The 26,428-nt window shown below is 49.6% G+C and overlaps 1 protein-coding gene across 3 annotated transcripts; it reads left to right on the plus strand.

Annotated features, from left to right (window-relative positions):
- The first annotated feature begins 6,410 nt into the window (after window positions 1–6,410).
- Window positions 6,411–24,528, plus strand: AP5Z1 (adaptor related protein complex 5 subunit zeta 1). 3 transcript variants are annotated; one of them, XM_024102317.3, is made up of 18 exons: window positions 6,683–6,740; window positions 7,999–8,136; window positions 8,617–8,746; window positions 9,011–9,197; window positions 11,832–11,976; window positions 13,336–13,448; window positions 14,018–14,186; window positions 15,560–15,700; window positions 16,396–16,433; window positions 16,504–16,666; window positions 17,185–17,363; window positions 19,557–19,699; window positions 21,041–21,190; window positions 21,516–21,627; window positions 22,159–22,256; window positions 23,058–23,190; window positions 23,368–23,582; window positions 24,071–24,528. In XM_024102317.3, the coding sequence occupies exons 3-18, from the start codon at window positions 8,682–8,684 to the stop codon at window positions 24,339–24,341; spliced, it is 2,322 nt and encodes a 773-aa protein (XP_023958085.2). In that variant the 5' UTR covers window positions 6,683–6,740; window positions 7,999–8,136; window positions 8,617–8,681; the 3' UTR covers window positions 24,342–24,528. The 3 variants fall into 3 exon arrangements, with proteins under 3 accessions (XP_042709059.2, XP_005289141.2, XP_023958085.2); XM_042853125.2 differs by lacking the exon at window positions 8,617–8,746 and having other exon boundaries at window positions 6,411–6,740; window positions 7,999–8,335; XM_005289084.5 differs by lacking the exon at window positions 8,617–8,746 and having other exon boundaries at window positions 6,415–6,740.
- The last annotated feature ends 1,900 nt before the right edge of the window (window positions 24,529–26,428 follow it).

Here is a 26,428-nt window from a genome sequence, read left to right on the forward strand (position 1 = left end):
TTCTATTAAAATTCTGTCTTTTCAGGGTGTTGTGATATGGCTGTAAACATGTGCTGTGGGGTGAATAAACTTGGGCAGGCTTTGGACTTTTGCCAGGAGCACCGTTTTTAATTTAATTTTTTTTTTGTAAAGATTTGACTATTTATCTAAGTTAAAAAGATGACCAATACAAATCCTCTGTGGGTGCTATTTCATTTTAACGACACTGTATGAGACCTTTCAGCATGCATGGCAGGATGTGTCCTTACAGCTATGGAACTATAGACTTTTCTCACCGCTATAGCTCATGAGCTAGAGCCTAAGGCCTTGGCTACACTTGGGGATTCACAGCGCTGTGAAGCGTGAGTGTAGTCACACTGCAAGTACTCCACCTCTCTGAGGGGAGTAGCTTGCAGCGCTGCGAGAGAGCGTGCAGCGCTGCAGGCGCTGATTACACTGGCACTTTACAGCACTGCACTCGCTGCGCTCGGGGGGTGCGTTTTCACACCCCTGAGCGCAGCAAGTGGCAGCGCTGTACAGCGCCAGTGTAGCCAAGGCATAAGTGGGCTATTGGGCTGAATCCACTCCCCAGCTTCCAAAGTGGCACATCACAAGGAGAATGACATCTAAGAAACAACCCTTTTAAAAATACTTTTTTCAGAGTATTAATTTAGATCTATGTAAGTATACATTTTGTGTGTGTGTCTATATATATATCTATAGATATATAAAAAAATGGTCCATGACTATTCCCTTCTGTTAAGAGCGTAAATGGTACTTGACATAGATATATTAGTAAATTCCAACTGCAGGCACTAATTCTCAGAGAATATCTCTATTTTAGTACAGAGTGGGGAGCGGCCTGCAGAGGTGTAGCTTGAACCCGTCGATTCATTCCTCTTATGGGGCACGAGGACCAGTTTAGGACTCTGCTCTCCCTCTGGGATGAGTCTCACTTCTGGCACAATACTGGGAAACTCTGTAGCAGCAGCACAAGCTGTTCTATTGGCAGGGAAGTCCCCAAATGGCACTAATAAGAATTAGAGAATGAAAGGGATTCAAGCTGTCTCCCAGCCGTGGTTTGAGAAAACCAGGCCCCAAGATCCTTACACATTCTCAACCTGCCCTGTACATAAGGGAAACGCCTCCCTATAAATTGGAAATTAATTGGGCTGGCTGAAGGGTGAGCTTTATCTGCATCATGTTCAGTTTTCCCATCTGCTTTGAATTACCGAAAGGTTTAGAATTGGGATCCCCCAAGAATTCTGTGGAGGAATGGAAGTTCCCCCGGCTGGTCACTTTAGCATCTTGTGTAGTATAGGATATTACCTCCCTAAAGACAATGACTTAGGATACAAGGCTAGTGTGTGTGTGTGTGTGTGTGTGTGTGTGTGATTTTTTTCTACCCATCTCTTCTTTCTCTTTGATTCCCACTCCCCAGACATCTGCATTTGAATCTCTGCACAAAACCTGCAGTCAAGAAGGAAACATGCTCTTGACAAGCTTGAGTGCTGCTTTCTGGCTGGTATTCGGAGGTGGTGCAGCCTGTCTCATTCTGTATGAGAATACCTCCCACTGGCCTGAGGCGTAGAGTCTCCTAGATAACATATATCTCATTAAAAATATGCCTGCAATTAGAATTCCTCCTTTCCCGCTCCTGAGTGTGCCAAATTCATTCCTAGCATTACTCCGCTGAGGTTATTGGACTTGCCTTGGGATGAATTTTGACTTATTTTGACCTTACCAAAGTTACTCATAGCATTAGGGAGCCAGAAAGAAGCTGCTTCTGTGAGGTCTCTCAAGTAATATTTCATTGCATTTCTGTGAGGACCTAGAATACAAGCTTCTCCTAGGTTTCTGCTGGTATCAGGATCTGGTGGTTGATTTTCTTGGGAGGGTGATTTGGGCTGAAGGTTGTTCAAAAGGGAGTAGCCATGGTGCTGTGGGCAGTGAAAGAAACCACAGCTTTTCTTCTTCCCCAAGGGAGAAAAGCCACTGTGAAATCCAGATTTGACCCTCTGTATATTATGGCTCTTACTCCATATCCTCTCCAGACATGACCTAAAGGTTACAGCAAAGGCCCCTGGGAGTCAGCATCATTCTGGGGTTAGTGTGGGCTTCAGCTGCTTACTCATATGACCAAGAATAAGTCATGTGACTTCTTGCACTTCATTTGGCTTCACTGAAAACTCAAAAGCAGAACCATCATTAAAAAACAGGTGCAGTGTCAGGATATTTTCTAGGATTGGCTGGAAGAAAAGGATTTAGATCCAGTAGAACAGTGGTTGACAACCTTTTTTCATTTGCGGACCCCCTAAACAATTTTGAATGGAGGTGTGGACCCCTTTGGAAATCTTAGACATAGTTTGTGGAACCCAGGTTAAAAACCACACTGAAGTAGAAAAATGCAAATCCCCTTCCCCATCTCTGCCTCACTGCTAAAAATCTGGTGTAAAAGATCCTGTGTTACACTGACTTAAGTGCTACACTTTTGAAGTGGACAGGTTGCTGACATACACAACTGGGTCCAACGGCGAAGGAATTAGTGTAAACTTGAGCACTCTTTTTCTGTTGATTTCCCCCAAAATGTTCCTGCAGTCACAGGGAACCAGGGTAGTATTAGTTTTGAAGAGACTTTATCTTATGAAAAATAAGAGCAGGAAAAAATGTAAAAGTGTACTTGAAAAGACTACAAAATGGCAAAGCTGTACTACTTTTTTGATTCCTAATGTAGTGCTCTTTATCCCGATGAGACTAGAATTCTCCAGACTGCCAGGAAATCCAAGCTTAAGAGAGGATGGTGGTTAAGAGCTGTTTCAGAAGGATCCGGAAATTGCATTACACGTGCAGAAAACCGGATCTTAATTAATCTCAACAGTAACTATAAGAAACACCAAATAACCAGTAAGAAGGCAATAAAATCCTGTTCAAATTTTGAAGATCTATTAGAAAACTGTTAAATCTCTAACTAAGACTGTGAGAGTTTATTCCTGTGTGTTTTTTAGGGGGGTGATATGTATAACAGAGAGTAGGCCCCAGAATATCAGAACCTTGATCCTGTTCCTTTATACACAGGTATGTAGAGGAGAACCTTGTCCCCTCTGCATTGCAGTTTGGCACTTAGTTGAGAGAATGGTATGGGTGGGATGTAGCTATGTTTGCATTTTGGCTTCTGTTCTTGGCCAGAGAAGACATCTCCTGCCATAACTCTTTATAGAGTCCTTTCTGATGTAGAAAGGATTTTTCATGACCTGTTTATTAATCAGTGCTTTTAAAAAGCGGGTTGTATCTCTAAAGTGGAAACGCTAGGTCTATGGCATTGGATGTGAATTTCAGCTTCTCTCCTGGTTATGTTGCAAGTGCTGCCATCTGTGAAACACTTAGACTGCAACTACCGAGTATGTGGGTACAAAAGTGGTGGGTACAAATTGGGATGGTGGGAGAGGTCTGTGTTCACTAAGGGAGGGGAAGGTGTGGGAATGCAACATCCAAGGGTGGGACCTGCGTTTTTGTGTCAAATGGGATCCAGTATTTTTTTTATAAGGAGCCATACTTTTTTAAAGGTAATTTGAGATCTGAATGTGATTTCTAATGTATCAAAACATTAATATTTTAAAGCTATAACAAAGTTTTAAATTTCTACTATTTTTTCATTTATTTTACCTGTTCTGTTATCTATTATCTTAAATTGATGTATGTGGTTGAGGAGTATTGCTTCTCCTCTTAGCATTTTGTTTCTATAACCAGAAATAAAATTATATATTAAAGAGAAGGTGCCCTGAAATTGCTTACTCCTTTTGAGTGGCTAAAGGATATGCTCTTACTGCCTGCATAGCATTGTGATGAGTTGGAAGATTTCCTCAGCAGCCTGTGGTGTGGATTTCACCATTTTCTTGGTATAAACTGCTTGTGTTTAGGCCCAGTTTGTAATCAATTGTGGTATGGCTGGCTCTAAACAGGGTCTGTCTCCACATGATTAATGTACAGTTAGTAACTGTGACAGATAAGTGTTTCACTGCTAGCAGAGGCCTAGGCTGGCATGTTTGTCTTCTTTGTAACAGTTATTTTTCAGTGTGATCAGAATCACTTACCCATGTCTATGGAACCAGAGAGGTTGCCTGGGCCTGCCTTCCTTCCAGCTCTCCCTATTGTAGAATATCCCAAAGGGCTTTGTTGCTCTGTGCTGCTGGTGCTATTGTGTGTGCCTGTCTTCTGGACGCTCTGTCTCGTGCATGGCTATAAACAGGCAGTGTACAGTGGGGGATGACAGAACTTAAATATTTCTTCTCTCCATTCTTGCCCTTGAATTGTGTGCAGAACATTAGGTGTATGTTTGTACATCTTCAGGGTTCAGAAAAATCCTAGCTGTGAGCCATCAATTCAGCTCTGGTATTTGGAAGGTACATTTGGGAAACATTAGCTCCTCATATTGTTGGCAATAAATAACCTGTCTCTTTTCTGCATCGAGATCTATAATCTTTTCCATGTGGATTAGCCCATCATCCCTCAAACTGGCTGTAGACTCAGGATCAAGTTTTCACTTACCCATTAGGATTTTCACCAGTTCTGTGCTAAACCATTTTAACTGCTGCTGTAAATGATAGACAGCATATTGCGAAGCTTAGAAGTTGTACATGGGCTGAAAACATTTCCAAGTCCTCCCGTTTTTAAGGCTAGATAATGCTTATGCCCTACTCTTCCCTTTGACACCTTATGTCATCTGCACCATCCCTATTCCAATTGCTCATTTTAGTTAACCAGGTTGTCAGTTTCAGAATTTAATGTGAATGCCATGAAGACCTCTGGACCTAAAGATGGGTTCTCCCTGCCAAGTAGCCATAGTCTGGCTGACTCCTTCATGTGTTAAAAATCTTGCCCAGATCAGCAAAAATACTTAGCAGACAAAGTCTGTAGAGAGCTAGATCTGGGCACCTCCTTTAGCATCTTCCTTTTTAAATATAGCATCAGTGTTGGACCCGTTTTTAAAATATAATGGACAAGCTCCCCACTGTATTATATTTGGGAAAAGCTGAACCTTTGGTCTCTAGGCCCTCTGTTTTCTGTATGTCTGATTTATGCTCTATGATGACTTTGTCGATAGCTACAGCAATGGAAGTTTCTGGTTCCAAGGGCAGCATGAGCTGGCACACAGATGGCTAATGGAAACTGTTATTGATTAAGCTCTTTAAGGAACTTTATACCAATGAGTGGCTCAAGGCATTCAACTCCCAAAGGTAAAAGAACCAGCAAACTTTGCACGGTACTATCCCTTCCTGCTGAAAGACTGTTGGTAAGTGCAGCTCTAAAAGCTACAGGCTTATTAGCAGTCGGAAGGGATATTTCTAGGAAGGAAATGTTAATGTCTTTTAACCTTTTGGAACCTATAAAGCTAGCCTGCTGCGTAGCTGTTTTTATCTTGGCCTTTTCAAAATACATTATTTTCAAATGGGTCCTAGGGAAGGCTAAGAGCTTCTGCCCCTGTCACATTTTCCAAAAATGAAAATGTAAAATCTCTGCTCTACGGACACTTCTACACACAGTGCTATGACTGTCTCTGTGAGAACCTGCCTTTGTCCTATACGCAGGGGCGACGACCTCACAGCCATGCTTTGGCTTTGACTGTGAACAAAGGGGGGGCCTGAACTGCTGCTAGGTGATATTTGCAGGGAGGTCAATTCTCCAACTGTACCTCCTCCAGCATGGCAGCTCCCATGCTACAACTCTGCCACCTCTATGGGCAGCTGCCATTTTAAGTTCCTGCAGCTAATGGTTCTTCCAAGCTTTGCTTGAGGAGGAAGGTCTCAGTAAATGTTGCGGTGCTGCTGACTAAATTTCTGTGTCGCAGGTAGCTGCTGTGCCAGACCTCTCGCATGGCCTGCTCGTGCGTAAGTTACGCCTCTGCCCACAAGCTCCACCTTCAGTCATCACAGCTCGGGGGGAGGGGGTGGCCGGCCCAGTGTCAGGCTGGTTCACCCTGGGAGGGGGCTCTACAGTTGCCAAACCTCCAGGAATTAAAGATCGCCCTGGGAGGAAATCTCCAGGAAAAGCTGGGCAACCCTGGGGGGGGGGCTAGCACTACCCCTTCCCTGTAACATGTGCACCCCAGCCCCCACTTATCCCCTGCCAGGGCCTGGGGTGCACGTGGAGCCTGTGGGGGCTGGGCCCCTGGCTGCCCCTTCCCTTGAGCAGTGTTAGCCCCAGCGGGCTCCACGTGCACCCCAGGCCCTGGCAGGGGATAAGTGGGGGCTGGGCCGCAAGGGAGGGCCTCTGTTCATCCTGGGGCATCTAGCACTGTGAGGGAGGGCCGGGGCACAGGTGCTACTACTGCACGGCCTAGGCAAGCCCCTGCCACTCCCGCGGGGAGGGGAAATGGGGTGGGGGCGACTGTACATAAATGACCCTTGAACTGAGCCTTAAACCACGTCAATCCGTCCCCTCCTCCCCTAAGAATGGGGGGACTATTTCTCTTACCTCTCCTGCCCCCGGCGCGGCGGAAGGATACTGTTATGTTGCGCTGCGATCCATCCGAGCCCGGGGGAGGGGAGGATGGCAGAGCGGCTACTGCTCCCGGAACTGTTCGTGCGGGGGCAGCCGCGTTCCCCACGAGCCCCCATCTGGCACGGACCCGCCTGCCGGAAGTGGCCGGGGCGGGAGCGGAAACAATGTGGCTCCTTCCTCCGCTGCCCTAAAGCCCTATTATCCTAGACTAACAGCGGCGGGATGTTCACGCCGGGGGCGGAAAACTTCCTGCGGCAGGCCAGGTACGGGGGGAGCCGGCTTAACCAGACCTCACTCCGCTAGCGACGCGGCCCCGTGTGTGGTGGGGGTCGCTGGGGAAGAGGCTCAGGGCCGCCGGACGCCTGGGTTCCGTGCCCCGCGTGGGGAGAGGGGCCGCCGGACGCCTGGGTTCCGTGCCCCGCGTGGGGAGGGGGGCCGCCGGACGCCTGGGTTCCGTGCCCCGCGTGGGGAGAGGGGCAGCCGGACGCCTGGGTTCCGTGCCCCGCGTGGGGAGAGGGGCAGCCGGACGCCTGGGTTCCGTGCCCCGCGTGGGGAGAGGGGCCGCCGGACGCCTGGGTTCCGTGCCCCGCGTGTGGGGGGTTGCCTGTCCCTGGTTCTGCTCAGGGCAGTGATCGCTGTGGGCGGGCAGGGGAGGGGAGTTGTGTCTCGGCTGGTGAATTGAGCAACATAGTTCCCGAGGCTGTGAGTGTTCCCAGCGCTTTGTGCTCCCACACTGAGGGCTCCTCCGACACTGACATCTGCAAACCCAGGGGGAAGGGGAGTGTTGTTCTCCCCACTGCCCAGCCTGGGAGGCTGAGGCAGGGGTGTGAAGTGACTTGCCCAATCTATCGCCGCTAGAAGGGGACGCTTCAGACAGGAACTGGTCTCCGCTGAGAGGCTTCCCATTGCTGACAATAGGCAGTGGGAGTGGGTGCAGCTGCAGTGTCACTGGAAACAATTCCAGATTCAGCCTTCTCAGAAGCCCTCCTGAAACCTTGCTCCCAAGGATGCGACTAAAATAGTGTGCTTTCAGAGGACTGCTGAGATACCAGCAGGATGATGTGTTCAGAGGAGAGTTGCAGACATCCCTTGGGTCTTCCTAGCTTTGGCTTTGTTTCCATTCTGGCAAATGAAGGGATGAATGGCTTCTTTTGAGGAGATATTAAAGCTTTTTCCCACTTAAATTGCCAGTTTAGCAGCCATAGCTTTGAAGTGGTAGTAGCTATTTATTTCCTTTCTTTAAAGACACTTGCCATTTGAGAAGAGGCTTAGAAATTGACTTCTTAAACTTGAAAAGCAAATAAAAACCGCATAGCACAAAAATAAAGGGGAAATGGTTTTAAAGGAACAAACATTTCAGATAGTTCGAATCACAGAAATAGGTTTGATACCAGTATTTTGGCTTTGGGGTTAACAGAGCAGTAGAATGTGGACTTATGTGTTTTTGTTTCTGTATGTTTTAGACCAGGGAATTTTCCTGGTTTAGGGCTTCCTAATTCCTCTGTTGCTCTTCTTCACTAGGGAGATCCAGGATGAAGAACTGAGAAAGTTTAGTTCCCGAATCACAAGCCTTCTCCAGAATCATGACCTGGGAAATGATACCATTGACTGTTTGCAGAGACTTTTCCTTATTGTTTCAGCCACAAAATATGGCCGGAAGTGAGTGAGAGGACATGTTAAGCCCTATTAGGCAGTCACTGTAACAGGGTATTTTCAAGAATGTGTTTCAGCATTCTATAGATCAGTACTACTACAGATCTGCCCTACTTCCTTTGTGGATTGCATTTGCAGGGACCAAAAATAGTTAATAGCTTTTTTGTATTTTAATGTATCTACCAATATGTCATTGTACCCAGGGGTGAGTGCTATGCTCTTTTAAATCTATTACTGCCTGTTATTATATAACATCTGTATTTCTGCACCTTAACCATGAAAAGTAAATCTTGTGAAGATGGAATTTCTGTGCGTGTTTGGTTGTGGTTTTTTTGTCTTCTGTTTCTGTAACAGAAAATATTTTTTTAGCATCCTCTTCAGTGTGCTAATCCCAGCAGCTGTGTTTCTATTAGAATATAAAATGTTGAAATTGAAGCTTGTGCTTCTCCAGTACACAGGAGATGCAAAGCATTCTGTTCTTGACAGATCAGAAATGAAGGCTGGGTGACTGCAAAAAATTCCCTTTACTGAAAACGCTGTGTTAGTTGCAGATGTTGAAATCCAGTCCACTCTCTTGCTCCTTGCAAACTAGAGATCCCGTCCAGCTCCATTTAAAGTAAGTGGAAAAAATTCCCTCTGACTTGGTTACGAATTGGATCAGGCCTTATTAAAGGAGTGAAATTCAGAGATGCTCAAACTGAAGAGGTTGAGTAATATGAGATTACTTAGGGCCAGCCTCAAAGAAGACACTATATCAAGACTGTCAAATAGGAATATAAGTAAACGTTCTTATCCTCTTGTTTTCTTTCAGTGATACCTGAATGACTGGTTTTTGTTTGTTTTGTTTTATTTTATTTGTTTTTTTTTTTTTTTTTTGTAGGTTGGATGGCAAATTTGTAGAGCTGTTGCAGAAAGTACTGTGTCTGCCCAAGTGTCCTGAGCAGATTCAGGCGCTGTGTGCTGCCATCTTGAGAGAGATGTCACCCAGCAATGATCTGATCCTATCCTGCGATGAAATCCAGGATGCAAAGCTCTTGAGTCTAGTGTCCTCCATCCTCTTGGCTCAGGTAGATGGACTGTGCTGTCAGGAATCTTGTCTAGACTTCATCACCCCTTCACTTAAGGGAAGTAAAATGTACTTACGTGTGTATAAATAAGAACAGAAGGAACGTCAAGTAAATTAAGAAGAATAGATTATGCCTTGTTTGGAATCAAATGGTAGAGTTTTCTGTGTATTCAAGATTTGATAATGAGCCATTTAAAATCAACGTGTGCATAGCGTGAGGGGATGAGAGCAGTGGGCTCTGTGACCTGGGGAGCGGGAAGGAACCTTTCAGTGCAAGCTCCTGTAATAGAGTTCAAGCTATTGCTGCTAATGCCTGCAAAGGAAAGGATTGAAAAGTGAATTTATTTTGGCTTCTAACCTCTTTATGGTGCTGGTTTTTCATAACATGTAGAGGTCTACTTGGCCTAACTTTAAAGCCTGAGCCAAGCGCAGCTGATCCCAGCCCGACGTTAGAGTGTTGAGTCGTTGTCAGAATTGAACCAACCTGAACGTACATTTCCCCCGCAACCTGTGTAAATGCTGCCACTGCCTCGTCCTTGGGACTTGGCTTGATGGTGGCTGCCCGAGCCCACTATCCAATCTCTCCTGCCCATGGTGGTGAGGGGTGATCGGTAGCAGTTGCATGCCATGCTCCTGCTGGCCATCCCCAACTTGCTGCGCTGTGTGTGCTGCAAAGTGAGAGGGCTGCAACTCCTTGGCCCGCTCGTTCTGCAGTGTGCACAGAGCGCAGCAAGGTGGTGGTGGCTGGCAGTAACATGGCACGCAGCTGCTGCTAACCCCAAGAGCAGGTAGAGGTGTCAGAGATGACCCAAGGGGGAGGGGAGGGTTGTTTTCACTTGTTGTCAGGTTCGGATCGTGTGCAAGGCTCTAATGTACCTTTACTAGGGAAAGTAACTTATTTATAAAGCAGAAAGCAGCGGCATAGTTAAAAATGTAAAAATTCCAAAATCTAAAACTGGCCTCTCATCTGTGTCTTTACCCTTGAATTAGAAACCGAACCATAACACATTTTTGCTCTATTCTGATGTTGCTGACGCTTTGATTTGGCAGATTTAGTGCTGCTACGGCAACTCATTACAGCAAGTGGCACTAATGAGCAATGTCCCACTTGATGTAATGAAAGCGGGAACTGTTCAGCAGAGCCCTTACAAAAAGACCCTCCTATCTTTCGTTCTTGCCTGTCAGTGTCTCCTTTAGATGAGTTTCTTCCTCTAACTGCAAGGAAATGAAGTGGAGGTGGGAAGTGAGTCACTCGTTCTATTTGCCTACCTGTCATTGCAGCTCTGTGAGTCCCGCGAACTTTGCCTGAGACATGTAGCTTTCCAGAGCTTGTAGCCTTACTGTTGCCTCAGAAAGAGGCAGCTGCAGCAACTTTCTTCCCTGGCTTCTCTGCCTCTTGCTCTTCTACTTTTGGGAGAGTAGACTGGCAGATGTAATTTTAGACACTGGACATTTCTAACAGGTGAAGAGCAGATCCTCTAAGTGGCATGTAAACTTGTTAAAAGCTGGAAATCTGCCATGGATCATCATTCATTCATGCTTCTCTCTAGAAAGCAGGCAGGGCTCCTGAAGGTGCATGTCAGCAGCATGACGACATGGTTCCTTCAGTTCCGTTTGTGTCACAGCTTTGTAACCCAGGCGGGATGGAGTGTCCTCGTACCATTTTCCTTTACTGTAATGATCCCGAAATCATAAGCCTCTTCTTTAATGTGTTTCTTGGGTCCATCTGTCCATGTGTGGGGGGGAGGCAGGGAGGGGAGGAGCGTGTATGTATTTGTATGTTAACAGCATTACTAGCCTTGAGTAGGGTTCCCAAGTGCATCTCCCTCACCTCTAGAAAGTTGTGTAGCTCAACACCAAATCCCTTGCTTTTTCCTGAGTAGGGCACACATCTGATAACTAGTGGACAAGGTGATGCCACAGGTTGGTGTTGATTTACATCTTTCTGATCAAGAGGATGAGGCAGCCAGCTGGGGAGACTGTCAGAGACTCTGAATACTCGAATGGGTTTCAGTTTCTCTAGCAGGATGGCTTTGGAGGAGGAAGAGAACCATTTTCTACCACTAGCGCAGCCTCTCCAAAGGTTTGGTATCTGCCTGTCATCCCAAAGGAGGAGGGATGACCCAGGTCCCCTGACAGTTCAGTCTAATTATGTATCTTAAACCACATCAAGACTGTCAAAACAGAGAGTGTTTTATTCTCCTTACAGGTGCCGGCTAACTAGGCATGTTGGAACATGTTTCATCAATCTGACTCAAAGCCACAAGCCTTGCGTTTAAAAATCATACTGGCAAATTCACCACTAGGGATTAGATGGAGTTGTTAGCTCTGTTGTTTGCCTCTCCATCCATGCTGGATGAATGTAGCATTGTATTTGAAGGGGGTCCACTAAAGCCACTTTTGACAAATAAATTCAGCTTTAAATTGTGACTGTCCACAAACTTGTTGCTTCATCCGATGTTTTCTCCATTGGGAACTGTGGCTTCAGCGTGTAGAAGAGATCTGTGGACTATGGTAAAATAGATGCACTCAGCACCAGAGCAGAGAAGCTCTCATCTAAGCGTTTGTAAGGCTGAAATCATTAAAATCTCAGTTGCAAATGGTCATCTTGTTTTAATCTTTGCTTCATTTTAAGGGAAATAAAAAGGCTGAGGTGTTAGCAGTGGGGCAGCGTGTTGTAAAAGTCCTGGAAGGGCGACTGCCTGAGGGTCACAGTTCACGGCACCTTCTTCCTCTACTCTCCAAGATCATCAGTCTATCGCCAGCAAGCCTAACTGAAGGTAAATGCGAGAGGGTCCTAGAGACCCACAGAGAATGAACAGATCACAATCACGCAGCATGGTGATAAAGAGAAGGGTCTTTGAAGGCTTAGACCCAAGAGTATGACTTGGGATACTTACAAATTGCCATTATAAATGGCACCTATATCCCAGGGAAGGTGAAACTCTGATCCATTGAGGATCATTATCTTCTTTGTTCGATGCTCTCGAGGGTGCTAGGCACCTCACGGGACAGAAAGACACGGGCTCTTTAGGCAGAGAGATCCTCGCTATATGTATGTGCCTAGCACTGGGGCCTCTGAGTGCGATTGCAATAGAAATATGTACCCTGAGGAGCTTGGGGTGGGGGCGGAAAGGTTTACATGGCTCCCCAGTTTGCGTCTCTCTATTTCGTGAATACAGAAGAACAGCCAGTTCACTTTTCATAGGTTTCCTGGTAAAGTGGTATTTGGAGTGGCAGAGAATTTGAAAGGTGGGGATGATGAAATTTGGGGGGAGGGGATGGCCTGATGAGTAGGCTTTGGGCGAGCACTCCAGTCATGGAGGGCTCGATGGAAAAAGGTGCAGAAATGCTCTTTTGAAAAGGAGATGCTGCACTGTGCTGCGACAAGGTTCAGGAATTTGCTCAGAGATTTGCGCTCCTTGGACAGAGACGGGGGGAGGCTGGAAGGAAGAGGCTGGAATGGAATATTTGCCTTTGCCTGGGATGCAGCACCACTTCCCTGGGCTTCTGCTACATTCAATAGGATAAAACTGTATGGGGGATATGCATTTTCATGCTACAGCCTCAGACTAATCACAACTCCCTGAATTAGGGAAAAAACATCCCCCACAGACAGGTTATTCCATTATTGTCCGTTACATCTCACCTTCTGATACTATCCATCTGATAGCTCTGTTGGAGACAGGACTTGGGAATAGATGTACCATTGGGCTGATCTGTATTACAAATCCCAGGTGTCAGAAAGTGAGCACAGGCTTCAGGCTGAAGAATTGTGCAGAACATTGATGAAATTAAATATAGCATTGAACAGGGGTGGGGGAAGGGCCAGGGGGTGGGAATCGTATACGGAGCTGTGAACGGAATATAAAAGATGCTGGTCTCTGAGTTTGTGTAAAAGTAGAAGAACCGGAGTGTGTGTGTGTGTGTGTGTGTGTGTGTAAAAATCACCTACAGAGTTTGACTGGGGGAATCTCTTTGCTCTGAGAGTTGCTAAGAGCTGGACTAGAGTTCTGCTGGCAGTCTTGGGCTAGGTTTAAAGTATACCAGTTCGGGAGCAGTTTTTAGTGACTAGTGTGCTGCAGAGGCCTCTTGCTATGATGAGTCTAAACCTTACCTGCATTGCTTTCCATCTGTAGATCAGACCAATCTGGTCAATAAAAGGATGGTGGACTGGCTGAGATACGCAAGTGTTCAGCAAGGAGTTGCACAGCCCTCTGGAGGCTTCTTCTCCAATCCCAGGGCAAGGCAGGTGAGTGATGAATTCAAAAAACCCTCACAAAGGACCTGGACCATGTCATGTCACCTCCCCACCCTTAAAGGCTCCTGAGCTCAGGTCATTTTTAGGAAAGGTGATCTAAAAGTTCTGCTGTTCTTAGCCAGCTGGACAGCCAGTGGGTGCAGCAGTCAGGCACCTTGGGCATCAGAGTTTGGATTTCAAACTCCTAGGCTAATGGGAGTACAGAGACAGAAGGTTTAGCCCCAGGGAGAGGTGGAAGAGAGCATCTTGTAGATTTTGGTGACCACACGGACATGTGTTGAGAACCATTTATCTTGAAACGGAAGGTTGCTGAAATGTGGCTTTTGAGGGAGATGGGAAATAAAAGGACTTTGAGGGCCCCTCCCACGGAAAAAGACCTGCACCTTCCCATCCTGGGCCTCTGGTTGTTATGGAGGGCCCCATCTTCTATATACATGTAAACATACAAACCTGTTCACTGATTCAGTTCATGTGTTTGGTGAACTCTACTTCCCCTCTCCCCGACCATCTTTATCTCAGGAAGTCCCGCCACTTCACCCAGTTTATCTTCTAATTCCCAGCCTGGCCCTGTCACAGAGGTGGATGGTGCAGTTGCCACAGACTTCTTCACAGTGCTCTCGATTGGTCAATATTACACAGAGGACCAGTGGCTCAACATGCAGGCCTTTTCCATGCTGCGCAAGTGGCTGCTGTGCTATGGGAGCGAGGGGGCAAACAGCCCTAATTCAGGTACTGGCTTGGTGCGCTGGGTGTGTGCCTAGAGGCTGGGGTTGAGTGTTGTATTACATCCCGAGTGGGATGTGCTTCCTGATCTAGTCCTGAAAGGGCATCTGGTGGCTTCACCATGAAACCACCATTTGGTTCAGTGTGTTTGGCACTGTCTCCCCAGTTGCTGCCTGAGTTGGTCCAACAGAGGGTTGTGGGTTGGAATTGAGGGTCCCTGAATTCAATAGCTGGGGATGCTAGGGCTACGACTGTTGTGAAGGAAATGTCACAGTGGGCCTGCTGAATGACCATGGTCTGATATGCCAGAATGAACCATTTACGTAGGCCCTCAGGTTTCAGGAGAAATCCCTCCAGGCTTCGCGGAAAAAGAAATGAAGGGCAGGCGTGGAGATAGCATCCCCTTAGGTGCTGTCGTAATGTTCCCACAGAATGTTCCCCTGGGACTGGAATCAGATACCACTTCCCCTCTGTGACATATCAGGGTACAATCCAGACCAGTGAGTAGCTGTCACCCCTGCCCTGCAATCCGGGGTGTCCTTTACAGTGCCTTGCTGCTCTAGCCTCCAGCCTGGACTGCCCCCAAACAGCCTCCAGCATGTAAAACACTCCCAGCTGTGAGTGTGTGTGTTGCAGTCAGACAGCCACACCTTGGCTCTGACCACCTTTGGTTATGTTGCAGGGTGACCCCAACACACCCCCGGACCCAGATCTTTACCCACAAATGTATATCCTCTGCTGCCCAGCCCTCTCCTGGGCAGTACAAATATGTGACGTCCGTTAGTCCTTTAAGGGAGTGATATGCACATAACTTGTTACCCCAAATGGAGTTATCCTGACACTTCAATTTGAACTCACTGGATTAGATAAAGCGGTAAAACAAGTTTAACAACTATAAAGAGAGAGATTTTAAGTGACTACAAGTAATGAGGCATAAAAGTCAGAAATGCCTCTGTTTAAACTTCCTTTGTTTTTCCTCTCTGCTTGCTGACTCTGTTTACTGTTTAAATGCAAATGAAGGCAAGCACACATTTCCTTGCGTAGGACAGACCTGACTTCTGGCTGGGCAGGGCTGTGGGGTTCGGAACATGTGCTGATAACATCATACAGGGAATCTTATAACTTCACAAACAATGTTGCCACAAATATTTTACCAGGACAATACTGATCAGCAAATTGTGTTTTCAGACGATCCCTTACAAGGCATGCTTTGTACAAAGATTATTACCACAGTGTGTAGGGTGTGAATACAGGGGTGTATTCCATTGTACCGTCTCTTCGCCCATGGTGAGCTGGGCAGTTTGTAAAGCCTCGTTCATAGGTGAAACTCTCAAACAGTACCATGCAGTGTGTGATCTGTGATGATCTCTTCTCTGCAGATGACAAATCAGAGGTAGATGGGTCTATCATGTCCATGGTCTCTGCTACCTCCACCTCCAGTCGCCTGCTTCCTCCAAAGGAGCGTCTAAGAGAGAAGGCTTTTGAATACTGCCAGCGGCTTATCGAGCAAAGCAACCGGCGTGAGTTGTGGTCTGAATATGTAGGACTCTCGTCAGAGCCCCTCAGGGTCATTCTTAATCATCTTGCTCAGTCTCCTGCTGGGCCGGGGGCACGGTCTCCCCACTGGTCTGAGACGAGGCCCAAGAATCTATTCAAGCCGCCTGCTAGGCCATGGCTCTGGCTTGGAGTCACTAAATGACTCCCTAGTGTCTGCGGAAGCGGAGGAAGGGATCTGAGCTGAGACTCCCTAGAGAGATTAGCTGGGGATGGGAGAAGTTGCTTGCTAGCTCTCAAACATCACCTGGTTCTATTGCCAGATTCTGTGTTCTACCTCATGCTGTTGATGTGGGTTTTGGAAAGTGTTGACACTGGGGTGTGGACTCTCTTGACTGTAACTGCTCAGAACTACCTGAGTTAGGGTCCACAGCTCTTCCCCACCATCCTTAATTCTGGGCCGTCTCTTCCACACCTCCTGGAGAGGGCTGCTGTGTGTTCGATAAGGATGCACTGTGTTTTGGGGAGGTCCAAGAAGGCTCAGTTCATCACATTGGTTTTGCTGGCTGAAGGGAGAGCTTCCACTGATCTAATAATGGACTTGATAGCATTAAGCCATTCCCAGTAGAGCCCATGCCAATACCAGCAGCATTGCCCAGTTTAACAATGACAAATACCCAGCGTGAGCCAGGGGACTGAGTTTGATTTGTTTATCTGTCAGGGGCTCTGAAGAAACCAGATGGGGACCTGCAAAAAGCTGTAAGTACACAAGGGGCAGGGGGGAGGATTTGTTTGCACAGTTCTGATCTTGCTGTACTTTCTCGTGCAGTGTCTCATCGAGGCTGTCACTATCATGGATATTATCTGCAGGCAGGACTCCTCCTATGTGTACCGGACGCTCTCCTGCCTGAAGATCTTGCATGGCAGAATCAGTGGGGACCTTGCTTATGCCAGGGCACTGCTGCCCATTGCTCAGTTCTTCCTGAACCACAGTAAGCTGACAGTGCACATGTGCTGTCCTCTCTAGAGCTGCTCGGACAGGGATTGCTGGGGGTTGGGATGTTGTTTCTGTTGCGCCTCCCCCCTCTTCCCCCCCCCCCCCCCAGCCTCCATAAGCTTTGGGAATCTGTGCAGTACCTGTGCGCTCATTCAGGCCTCTGTTTGAGAGGCAGGATTGGATCAGTAGGCACAGAAATACTCTTCCTCTCCCTGGCTTCCTGCTACTCTCTAGCTTTGACCATGTCTTAGGCTAGTATATCTAACGCTGCGCTGTCTCAGCAATGCTGGACCGGCTTTCTTTCTCTGTGCCTCCCCAGCAGCAGTTGCTGCTTGCACGGCTTTGAACATGCTCTCAGCTGGGCTGCCCAGTGCTGGAGATCCAGAAGTTGCACTACCGCCCTCTCCTATTGCTCTTGGTCTTGATGTTACAAAAGCCACTCTGTAAAAATCTCCAGCCCTTGAAGGGTGGCTGCTGGGTGGGCTGAGGTCCTGAGTGTGCCTTCCTTCCCAGGTGAGACAGCAGCGGTGGATTCAGAGGCAGTTTACAAGCACTTGTTCACCAGGATTCCTGCTCAGCTCTTCCACAGCCCAATGCTGGCCTTTGAGTTTATCCAGTTCTGCAGGGACAACGTCCAATTCTTCACAGAGAACCTCAGCATCTTCAGACGGAGCTTCCCAAACCTCTTCAAGGTACGGGGACTGGGGCTGGTTCAAGCACTGCTCTTCATGCATGTGTCTCCTTGGAATGGAAACCCCTAATGCTCAAGGAGGTGGCTGTACACCAGTGATGCCTAAACCTGTCGCACTCCCCCTTACCAGTAATGGAATCTGTCTGCGCCCCCTCTCTACAGTTGCACAGTTGTCTCAGCGAGGAGCTGGGGATGGGGGAGGAGCCGGGACTAGAAGTGGAGCTGCGGCTGGGGCAAGAGCTGAGCTGGGGACAGAGCTGGGCCGGGGTGGAGCAGGGGGTGGAGTGGAGCTGGGGCAAGAGCTGAACTAGGGTGGAGTGACTCCTGGGGGAATTCTGCCTCACTGCGTATGTGCAGAATTCATGGCCCCCGCAGATTTTTTTGCTTCCCTGCAGAAAAATTACTTCTGACAGGGAAGCAAAGGGAAGCTGTAAGAGCGGTCATGCACCCCTCCCCAGCAGTGTAGGCAGGTTGGTTTGGGCGCTCAGAGCAGCTGGTAGAGACGTAAATCGCCACTGGGGCAGGGCAGTCATGCCTGTGTCCCTCTTGCTCACTATTGCGGCATGCTTGGCGTGGAGGGGCAGGGCTTTGGGCTGTTCTGGGGAGGTAAGTGTGGGGCAGGCTCTGTCCCTCAGGCAGAGCAGCATGTAGCAGCCTGCCTGCTTAGTGAATTGTTTCCATTGTTCTTAGTGAATTCCCCCAAGATTATAAAACAGGTGTAAAAATGTTTAGGCTCTTTTACATTGTCAGAGTGGTGTAAAGAAGTTTTATTAAAAAGGACAGCGTGACCTTATAAATGCTTATGGTGCTTTAGTGATTAGAACTCGTCTAAACTTTTGCACTGAAAAAATTTCCTATCAAAATGTGCTCCATGAACTGTTTGCTACTGGCCTTTCTGGAGATGGTCAGTAGCCAATGTGAATTGCGAGTTTGAGTCCCCAGCCCTCACTTGCTCTTCAGTTGCCTCTGATGTAACACTGAGCATATGGCTGCATATATTTATTGACTAATAACTGGAACTGAAGGGTCAATACTAGCTACGTTACTATTAAACAAAGGGCGTTCGGGGATTTTCTTCACTCCCATTCTCCATCCATTGTATTATAGTTTAAATAAATTACCAAAATAATTGAAACTAGCGTGATTATATTGCATTATTTTAACAAATAAGATATGCAGAATTTTAAAATATTTGTGTGCAGAATTTTTAATTTTTTGGCGCAGAACTCCCCCAGGAGTATGAAGTGGAGCTGCAGCTGGGGCCGGGGCAGAGCAGGGGGTGGAGCGGAACTGCGTCTGGGTGATGCTCCCACCCTGTCCCCCGTAGGGGCTGGCCAGGCTCCGCTGTGTGCCATCCCCAACATTTCTCCACACGCCCCACAGTTTGGGGCCCATTGCCATGCACGTATGACAGACAGGCTGAGGCATGGAAGGACTCACCAGCAGTTTAAAAGCATGTGTGTGGTGGGGGATTAGTTCTGGCTATGTTTACATGGTTATTTAGGGCACGAAAGGCTGTGTGTAGCATCTCTGATCCGGAGGCGTCTGGGTGTGTAATACAGTAGTTGGGGGTGGGCAAGGGAGTAAGGGCTTGGCAACCAAACTGCAGCAGAAAGGGTGTCAATGGGCTCTATCCCAGGGGAATGATTGTGTTGTGGGATGGAGTAGTTCCTAGTTTGTCCACAGCACCCTTTAATTCCCTCATTGGAGTCTGACGACACCCAGGGCAGCAGGGCCTGGTTGGGGCAGGGGTTAATTCTCCTGCATTAAGGCTAGGGATTCAAAATTGCTAGTTCTGAGATCAGCCCCAGTGCAGGTGGCCTCTGGGAGCTCCTGTGTCGTCCTTGCAACCCCCCTTTTTGGAGCCTGTGGGGTCAATCCAGCTCTCTGCTGGGCCAGCCTGAGCGCCTTTCGAAGCAAATGCTCCATGCGGTGAAATTTGCTGTGTTGGTTTGTGAGGGACTCGGATCATCCGTTTCTAAATGTTTCGCTCTGGCTGTGGGGTCTCGGAGCTGAACTGCCCCGGCACTCCACAGTTCTGTGCATTTTGTTCCTCTCCCTTTGCCCCTGTAACTTCCGATGTGATATGCTTTGCCTTCTCTGAGGTGGGAGAATCCAGCCCGATTATGGGGGGGAAGAGAAGAAGCCCTACTGCTAGCTGCTTGTGAAAATCTCTGCCTGTTTTTCCCTGCAGCTCCTAGCATGGAATAGCCCAGCCTTGATCTCTGAGTTCATGGACCTTCTGCCAGCTCTGCTTGGTGCAGACACAGCCATCGAGATCTTTCACTTGCTGCTTGACCTGCCGTGTTTGGTGGCTGCTCTGGACATCCAGCTGAGGTGACATCACCTTCCCCTCCTCACTCTTTAGGAGGGCGTTGACATTGGGCAGTGTCCTGACCCACTCTTTGAGACAGAACTAACTGCTTGAAATGGCTGCCCCACACCCAAAGAACACCCACGACCGCATCAGTTCAGAGCAGCAGCTACTGTAGCTGGATTTATATGAGGCTGCGAAAGCACCTGACCAATAATGTTTGTAGCTCTGCTGCATGTGCAAAGATAGGGACAGTCAGGTCTCATGCTTCTGAGCAGTAGGCTGACTGTTGTTAGGGGTCAGGAAGGAATTTCCCTCCCTTCCCTCATGTCCACCTCTGAGCAATTGGTAGGTGTCCGTCCCTCTGGAGCATGTGGTATTGGCCACTGGCAGAGAGAGGATGCCAGAACTGGTGGTCTCGGTTAGCCAGTCTTACATTTAGGCTTGGAAGGATTCGATTTTTATTGGTAAGCGTTGATTTCATCATAGACACAAACCGATGAAAAAAATATTTCCATCGATGATGATCGAAATTTACAGATAGGCAAGGTCAGAAAAATGGCCCTTGATTAGAGTTTAAGGATATTTACAGTGTATATTTTGTGTTTTGATGGTTATAACGCTTTAACTTTTTGAGCCTCCAACATGTCAATAAATAATTATTATCTGGCCACCACCACCACCCATAATTTCCTGCAACTGTGAAAATGTTAATGGATAAAAATAAAAAAATAAACGCTTAAAACTAAACATTGATATTATCCATCTCAGTGATTAGAAAATAAAAATTCTGCCAGGCCCACTTATGTCCTGCCCTGTTGCCCTTGTTAGCTTCTCGGGCAGACATGAAGTTCAGATTCTCTCCTGGGGGGGTCATGTGAGAATGGAAGGGAACTCTAGGGAACTGGCTTCCTGCAGAGAGGGAGCTGGGGCTCGCTACCCCACACATGCCCTGGGGAGGCTTAGAACGGAGATTCGCACTGGAGCTGTGTGCTGGCAGAGGGGACTTCGGTCATTACGGAGCACTGGGTTTGCTGGGCATTACGCCGTCCTCTGCTGAGACAGCTGGGAGAGTAGCATCATGCCTCGCTGCTGAGGGATGGTGCAGTCCGCCTGGGCTCCCGTCTGTTACCCAGCATTTCTTATACACAGGTTCCTGCTTTTTTTACCCTGTTGCTGTTCTTGTTCTGAAGGCCCGAGAACCATTTCACTGTTGGGAACTATTTGAATTAAACCTGAAACTTTTCTGGGGGGTTGATCAGCTATTGGGGCCCCTCCGCCTTGACATTCCTCTAACTGCGACCTAGCCAATTTGCTGCTGTGTTCCCATTACTTCAGTTTGTGTTGTGTGTGTCCGTCACTAGAGCTGCCTCTGCTCCCATCTCGGAGAGAGCCACCTGGGATCCTGCTGCCAAGCCAGCCAGCTGCCTGGAGGCCTTCCGCCACCCGCTCTACAGAAGCACCTTTCAGTATCTCCTCCGGATTGAGACCGCCCCCAGAGACTCCCCTGAGCGGTACGAGGCTGCAGCCAGCGTCCGGTTCAGCTGCATGGGGGTGCTGTGACTCCCCGTCTCACAGCTGCCTCAGGTCTGTGGGTTCCAGGAGGCGGAAGCAGCCCGGCAGTCAGGGCTCTGGGCCGAGGAAGAGCTGGGGTTGCTGTGTACGATCACAGGCTGGCTCCTGGGTACAGGCACAGCTGGAATGTGGCACACGTCTCCCTCTCCTCTTTGCCAGGTGTTCAAAAGCTGAAGGACGTAGTGAGGAAAAGGGCGGGGCTGGGAACCTGGGATTCTTCAGGGAAGCTGCTTTGACGGTGATATTGGGGTCTGTTGTCAACAGGTTGGCTCCCCTTCGCCAGCTGCTGGGGTCCATGGCCAGCTGTCCCCGGGTTGTGCAGTGTGCAGACACCATCCCTGTCTTACTGCAGCTCTACTTCGGTGTGGTGGCAGAGGTAGGGCTCCCTGCAGGCAGCTCACTGGGGAGTTCACGTCCTGTGTGTTGCTGTCTCTGATGTTCCCTTTGTCATGGGAAGAATATCCCTGGGAACCAAAGGGTTAAACTCTCTCTGGCTTGGGTTCTGGCTCACTCCGGGAGGGTGCCCTCGTCCCTTTGCTCTGGGCCTTAATGGGGGGTGAAAATACCCAGGACCCTGAATTTCCCAGAGTGGGGTGTATGAAACTGTAAAGGGAAGTCCTGGGATTGTGGGGGGTGTTTCTCTAGGCTGTGGCTGGGCAGGCTCCTTTCGTGTTAAAGGGCCTTTGCTGCAGTAGCGCAGCATTGTTGGAAATCCTCGCCAGGCTGCTCCCAGCAGCAGCTGCTGACCAGCGAGACGTCTCCAAGTGTGGGCAGCAGCAGGACAAGGGCAAAGCCCCTGCCCAACACCCTGTGTCACTCGGGTCAGGCTGCCAGGCTCCTCCAGGCATTCCCTCTGGAGTGGCTGGGGGCTGTGGTGTTGCTGAAGGAAATGCTTCTCCATCTCCAGTTTGCAGACGGGCCCCTGATAAACCAGCTGGTGTTGGTGCTGCTGGAGAGGAGTGAGCAGCTCTACGAGATCCCGGCGTTTAAGGCCGATGTCCATAGGCGAGTATGGGCGCCTCTGAGAAGGGGAGACAGTGGATGGAATTGCCAGGAGGAGGGTTACACAGCCCTCAGCCCCAGTCTGGCTTTCCAAGGGTAGCCGGGGACCAGCCTCGGCACGATCCCTGCATGGCCTCTCTTCGGAGGGCACAGTGACATGCTGCCCTGCGGGTGGCACGCTTGGAGGGAAATCAACCACTCCCTCTCTTTGGTCCTGAAAACCATGTGGGTCACAGGCACTTGGACACCAGAGTCTTGGGGATGAGCCCTCTGGACAAACAGCTGCAGGAAGCTCCCACCCCTGACGACAGTGACTGGAGCCACTGGGCACTGCAGTCAGGGCTTTGGTGTCATGCACACCCTGATCACAGCACACTGAGGCACTTGTTTGCCATTCACACACGTGCACTCACTGGCCGTCACTGTGCAGACTCCTGTCTGGGGGCGGGTTCCTCCCTTACTAGTGGGCCACTGGGGTTACCTAATCCGGTGAGCAGCCAGCTCTGATCTCTGTGGGTGCCAGGCAGTTGGTTGAGCCCAAACTCTGGGGATGGAACTCGTGCTAGGGAGGGATTCTGTGTAACTCTGTCCCTCTGTCTGTGTTGCTGGGCAGGTCACTAAACTGAGGTCTGCCTAGTGCAATAGGGCTTGATACTGCTCGAGGCCCTGGGCGCTGCCGTAACAGAAATACTGAATCTCGCTGCTCTCCTCCTCTGTCGAGCACTTTCAGATCTGTGGGTGACCAGTGGTCTGGAGGTAGTGTCTGTATTCCCGAGCTATCGCCCTCTCCCTTCTTCCTGGCAGGGTGCTGAGCTCCCAGCTGGTGCTTCTGTGTAAGCTGCACCCCTCCCTGGTAGTGGAACTGTCCAAGGAGCTTCTGGAGTTTTCAGGAACTGTCAGCAACATCCGGAACAAAGAGGATATCTTCACCTACGTGGTAAGGAGCCAGCCTGCCTGCCTCTGATACCTATACCCCCTCTGCAGGCTACTGGGGGACTCTCTTCACGAACTTCCTGCTTGTCCTCTCTACCTCTGGTGCAAGCTAATCTCATCTGTCACGTCCTTAGACTGTTCTCCATGGTGTCTATATACCTCTCTGCCTGTCTTGCTGCAGGTCTGGGCTATTGGAGAGTACATGTCTGTCTCATACGACAAAAGGTGCACCGTGGAGCAGATCAACAAGTTCTTCGAAGCCCTGGAGGCCATGCTGTTTGAAATCACGCAACTCCGGCCCTCGGCCAGCATCCCCAAGTATTCGCCACGTGTCATCACGGTTCTCATGACGACGCTGACCAAACTGGCATCACGCAGCCAAGATTTGATCCCTAGGTGTGAAACAGGGCAGCAGGTCATGGTGTGGAGTTCAGCCAGGTTACCAAGCAAATGTTTGTTGCTGTATTCCTGTTGGCTTCATGAAAAACCCAGGAACTGAAACAAGGCAAACTGTGAAAGCAATAGAAAAGTGTGATCGGGGGAGCCCAAATTACAGCACATCTTGTGCATGTGTCTAGGTAGTGGTTAGCGAGACTAGTGTACGGTAGGCAGTGTGTAATCCCAGCCACTCCCAGTAGGAGGCACCGAAGGGAGTGAGGTGGCACTGTTACTGTTGAGGAAGCCCTCAGCTGTTCCCAGCCAAGCTTTACCCAGCAGGTGTTGGTGACAGAGGGGATGTGGTTCCGGCTGCAGGGTGCTTTCACCTGTAGGTTCTATCTAGGGAGTGATGTAAGAGTGGTGCTTTTGAGGCAGGAGCTTTATGAATCTAAAGCTGTTCTCTTGAAGCTCCTGCTGGCTCAGAGCTGTGTCCTTCCCTCCTGCAGGATGTCCCTGTTCCTGTCCAAGATGAGAGCATTTGTTCAGAGCCCGGCCATGGCCTCGGTGTACAGCGAGGAAGACAATGAGGAGATCCTGACCCGGGCCGCTGAGCTGATGAACCTGTTGAAAATGCCCAGCGTGGCTCAGTTTGTGCTGACGCCATCAGCGGAGGTTGCCAGCCCACGGTTTCACCGAGACACTAACGTGTCCCTGCCTCTCGCCATGAAGACAGCCAGCCGGCTGTTAGAAAGGGGGACTGGCTTCGTGCCAGGGTGAGGTGATGGCAGATCTGAGTGTACACTGCAGAGCTCTGACCGACGAGACCTGGCTGGCTCTGTGCTGTATTTTGACTAACCTGCTGCTGCTGACTCTGCCTAACGGAACATGGGGAAGGTGGAGGGATGAGGCTGTGCTCCAAGCTGCACCTTCCTGGAAATGGGCAATAAAGGACGGCAAAGAGGAATAACCAGAGCCAACAGTTTCTGTCTTCGAGCCTGACCATGTGGTTTGTGTCTTTCCTCTCGTAGGTGGCTGTTCTGCCCTCAGCCCCTGCAGCAGGAAGTGTTTCCACTGACTCTTCTCAATGTTCCTGCTGTGGGACTCGGGTCCTGGCCCGCCCGGGGAGATCAGTGACATCACCCCCATGAGACAGGAGCAGCTCACTCACTCAGCATGCACCCCAGACAGACAAACCCAGGGATACAGGGGAAGGGCGCTGGCTAGTGTATGTGAATTGGGGTTTGCTGGAGGGGCCCAGCCTGCTTCCCTTCACAGCTCATGGCAGCAGCCAAAGGAGCTCTGGCCTGGAAGATTCTGAAAATCCAGAGGGCCGACTCCACAGCAAGTCCCTTGAGGGGCACTTTGCCCTGTCCTACCGCTCAGCCATTACGTGTCGTCTTTTCCTTCTCCTTTGCTCTGACTGCATTGTGACTCCTCCTGCTGTTCCTACCCCACCTGCTCTGCTCGTAACAGGTGCTTAGAGCAAGACGGCAAGTCCTGTGGCCAGGAAATGGTGTGACGCGTAGGCAGCTTGTGGGAATGATTTAGGTAAGCGAGGGTCTGCCCCCGTTCCCTTTTTGTTCTAAAGTTAAATTGAACCTGGCAAGGCCTAAACAGGCTCCAAACCACTGCCACCAGAATGGAGCTTAGGGAGGTTTTATTGGATCCAGTTTATTTTTCACACCAAGAACAACTCCTTGACCATAGCAGCCCTGTAACCGGGGGGCACTGATCTTTGTTCCAGGTCTGCACTAGAACTATATACATTGTAGAGTTGTACAGTATTAACAAGAATGGGGGAGTGGTCATGCCCCTTTCTGCTGGGGTTACCATATTTAAAAAATAAAAAAAGAGGACACTCCATGGGGCCCTGGCCCCTTCCCTGCCCCAACTCCCCCCATTCCCCAAAGTCCCCGCCCTAACTCCCCCTCCTCCCTCCCAGCCACGCGAAAAGGGCTGCCCCAGCGCTACCGGCTTCGCTGTTTGCCGGGCAGCCCCCAGACCCTACGCCCCCGGCCGGCGCTTCCCCAGCGCAGCTGAAGCCCGGGAGGGGAAGGGCGCAGGGTCTGGAGGCTGCCCGGCAAACCGTGAAGCCGGTAGCGCTCGGGTTTCGGGCAGCCCCCATGCCTCCGGACCCTGCGCCCCTGGCCGGGCACTTCCCCTCCCAGGCTCCAGCGGCTGTGCTCCTCCCCTGACTCTTTGGCTCTGTTTAAGAGCCAAGCTGCCCGAGCGCTACTGGCTTCGGGCAGCCCCTGTGCCTCTGGACCCTGCGCCCCCGGAGCCTGGGAGGGGAAGTGCCCGGCTGGCGGCCCAGGGTCCGGAGGCATGGGGGCTGCCCGAAGCCGGTAGCACTTGGGCAGCTCGGCTTTAAACAGAGCCGAAGAGTCAGGGGAGGAGCATAGCAGCCGCAGGAGGGGAAGTGCCCGGCCAGCGGTATTTTTCCCGGACATGTTTGGCTTTTTGGCAATTCCCCCCGGACGGGGGTTTGATTACCAAAAAGCCGTACGTATCCGGGAAAAACCGGACGTATGGTAACCCTACTTTCTGCTGCTGGCAGCGAGCATGTGCCCTCCAGGGGCCCCTGACTTTGCACTCCGGCAATAGGAATATTTAGCAGAGTATGCAGTGCTAACTAGAGACAGTTGGGGACTGACTGCTTGGTGCTTCCCATCCAGCTGTGGAGGCTGGCTGATTCTCCTGTGGTGTGAGTTATGCTATTCTCCTTAGGGGGGTGGGCTGCAAAGCTGGAGAGCAGTATGTGTGTGGCCTGCTCTGGTACTGCTGAATCAAGCCATAGCTGGGCCTGCTTTGTCATGCTGCAAACTCAGGCTCTTGCACCCTGGGCTGGGACAAGCCGGGCTGCA

This window comes from Chrysemys picta, chromosome 10, assembly GCF_011386835.1.
Source record: "Chrysemys picta bellii isolate R12L10 chromosome 10, ASM1138683v2, whole genome shotgun sequence".
NCBI lineage: Eukaryota > Metazoa > Chordata > Testudines > Emydidae > Chrysemys > Chrysemys picta.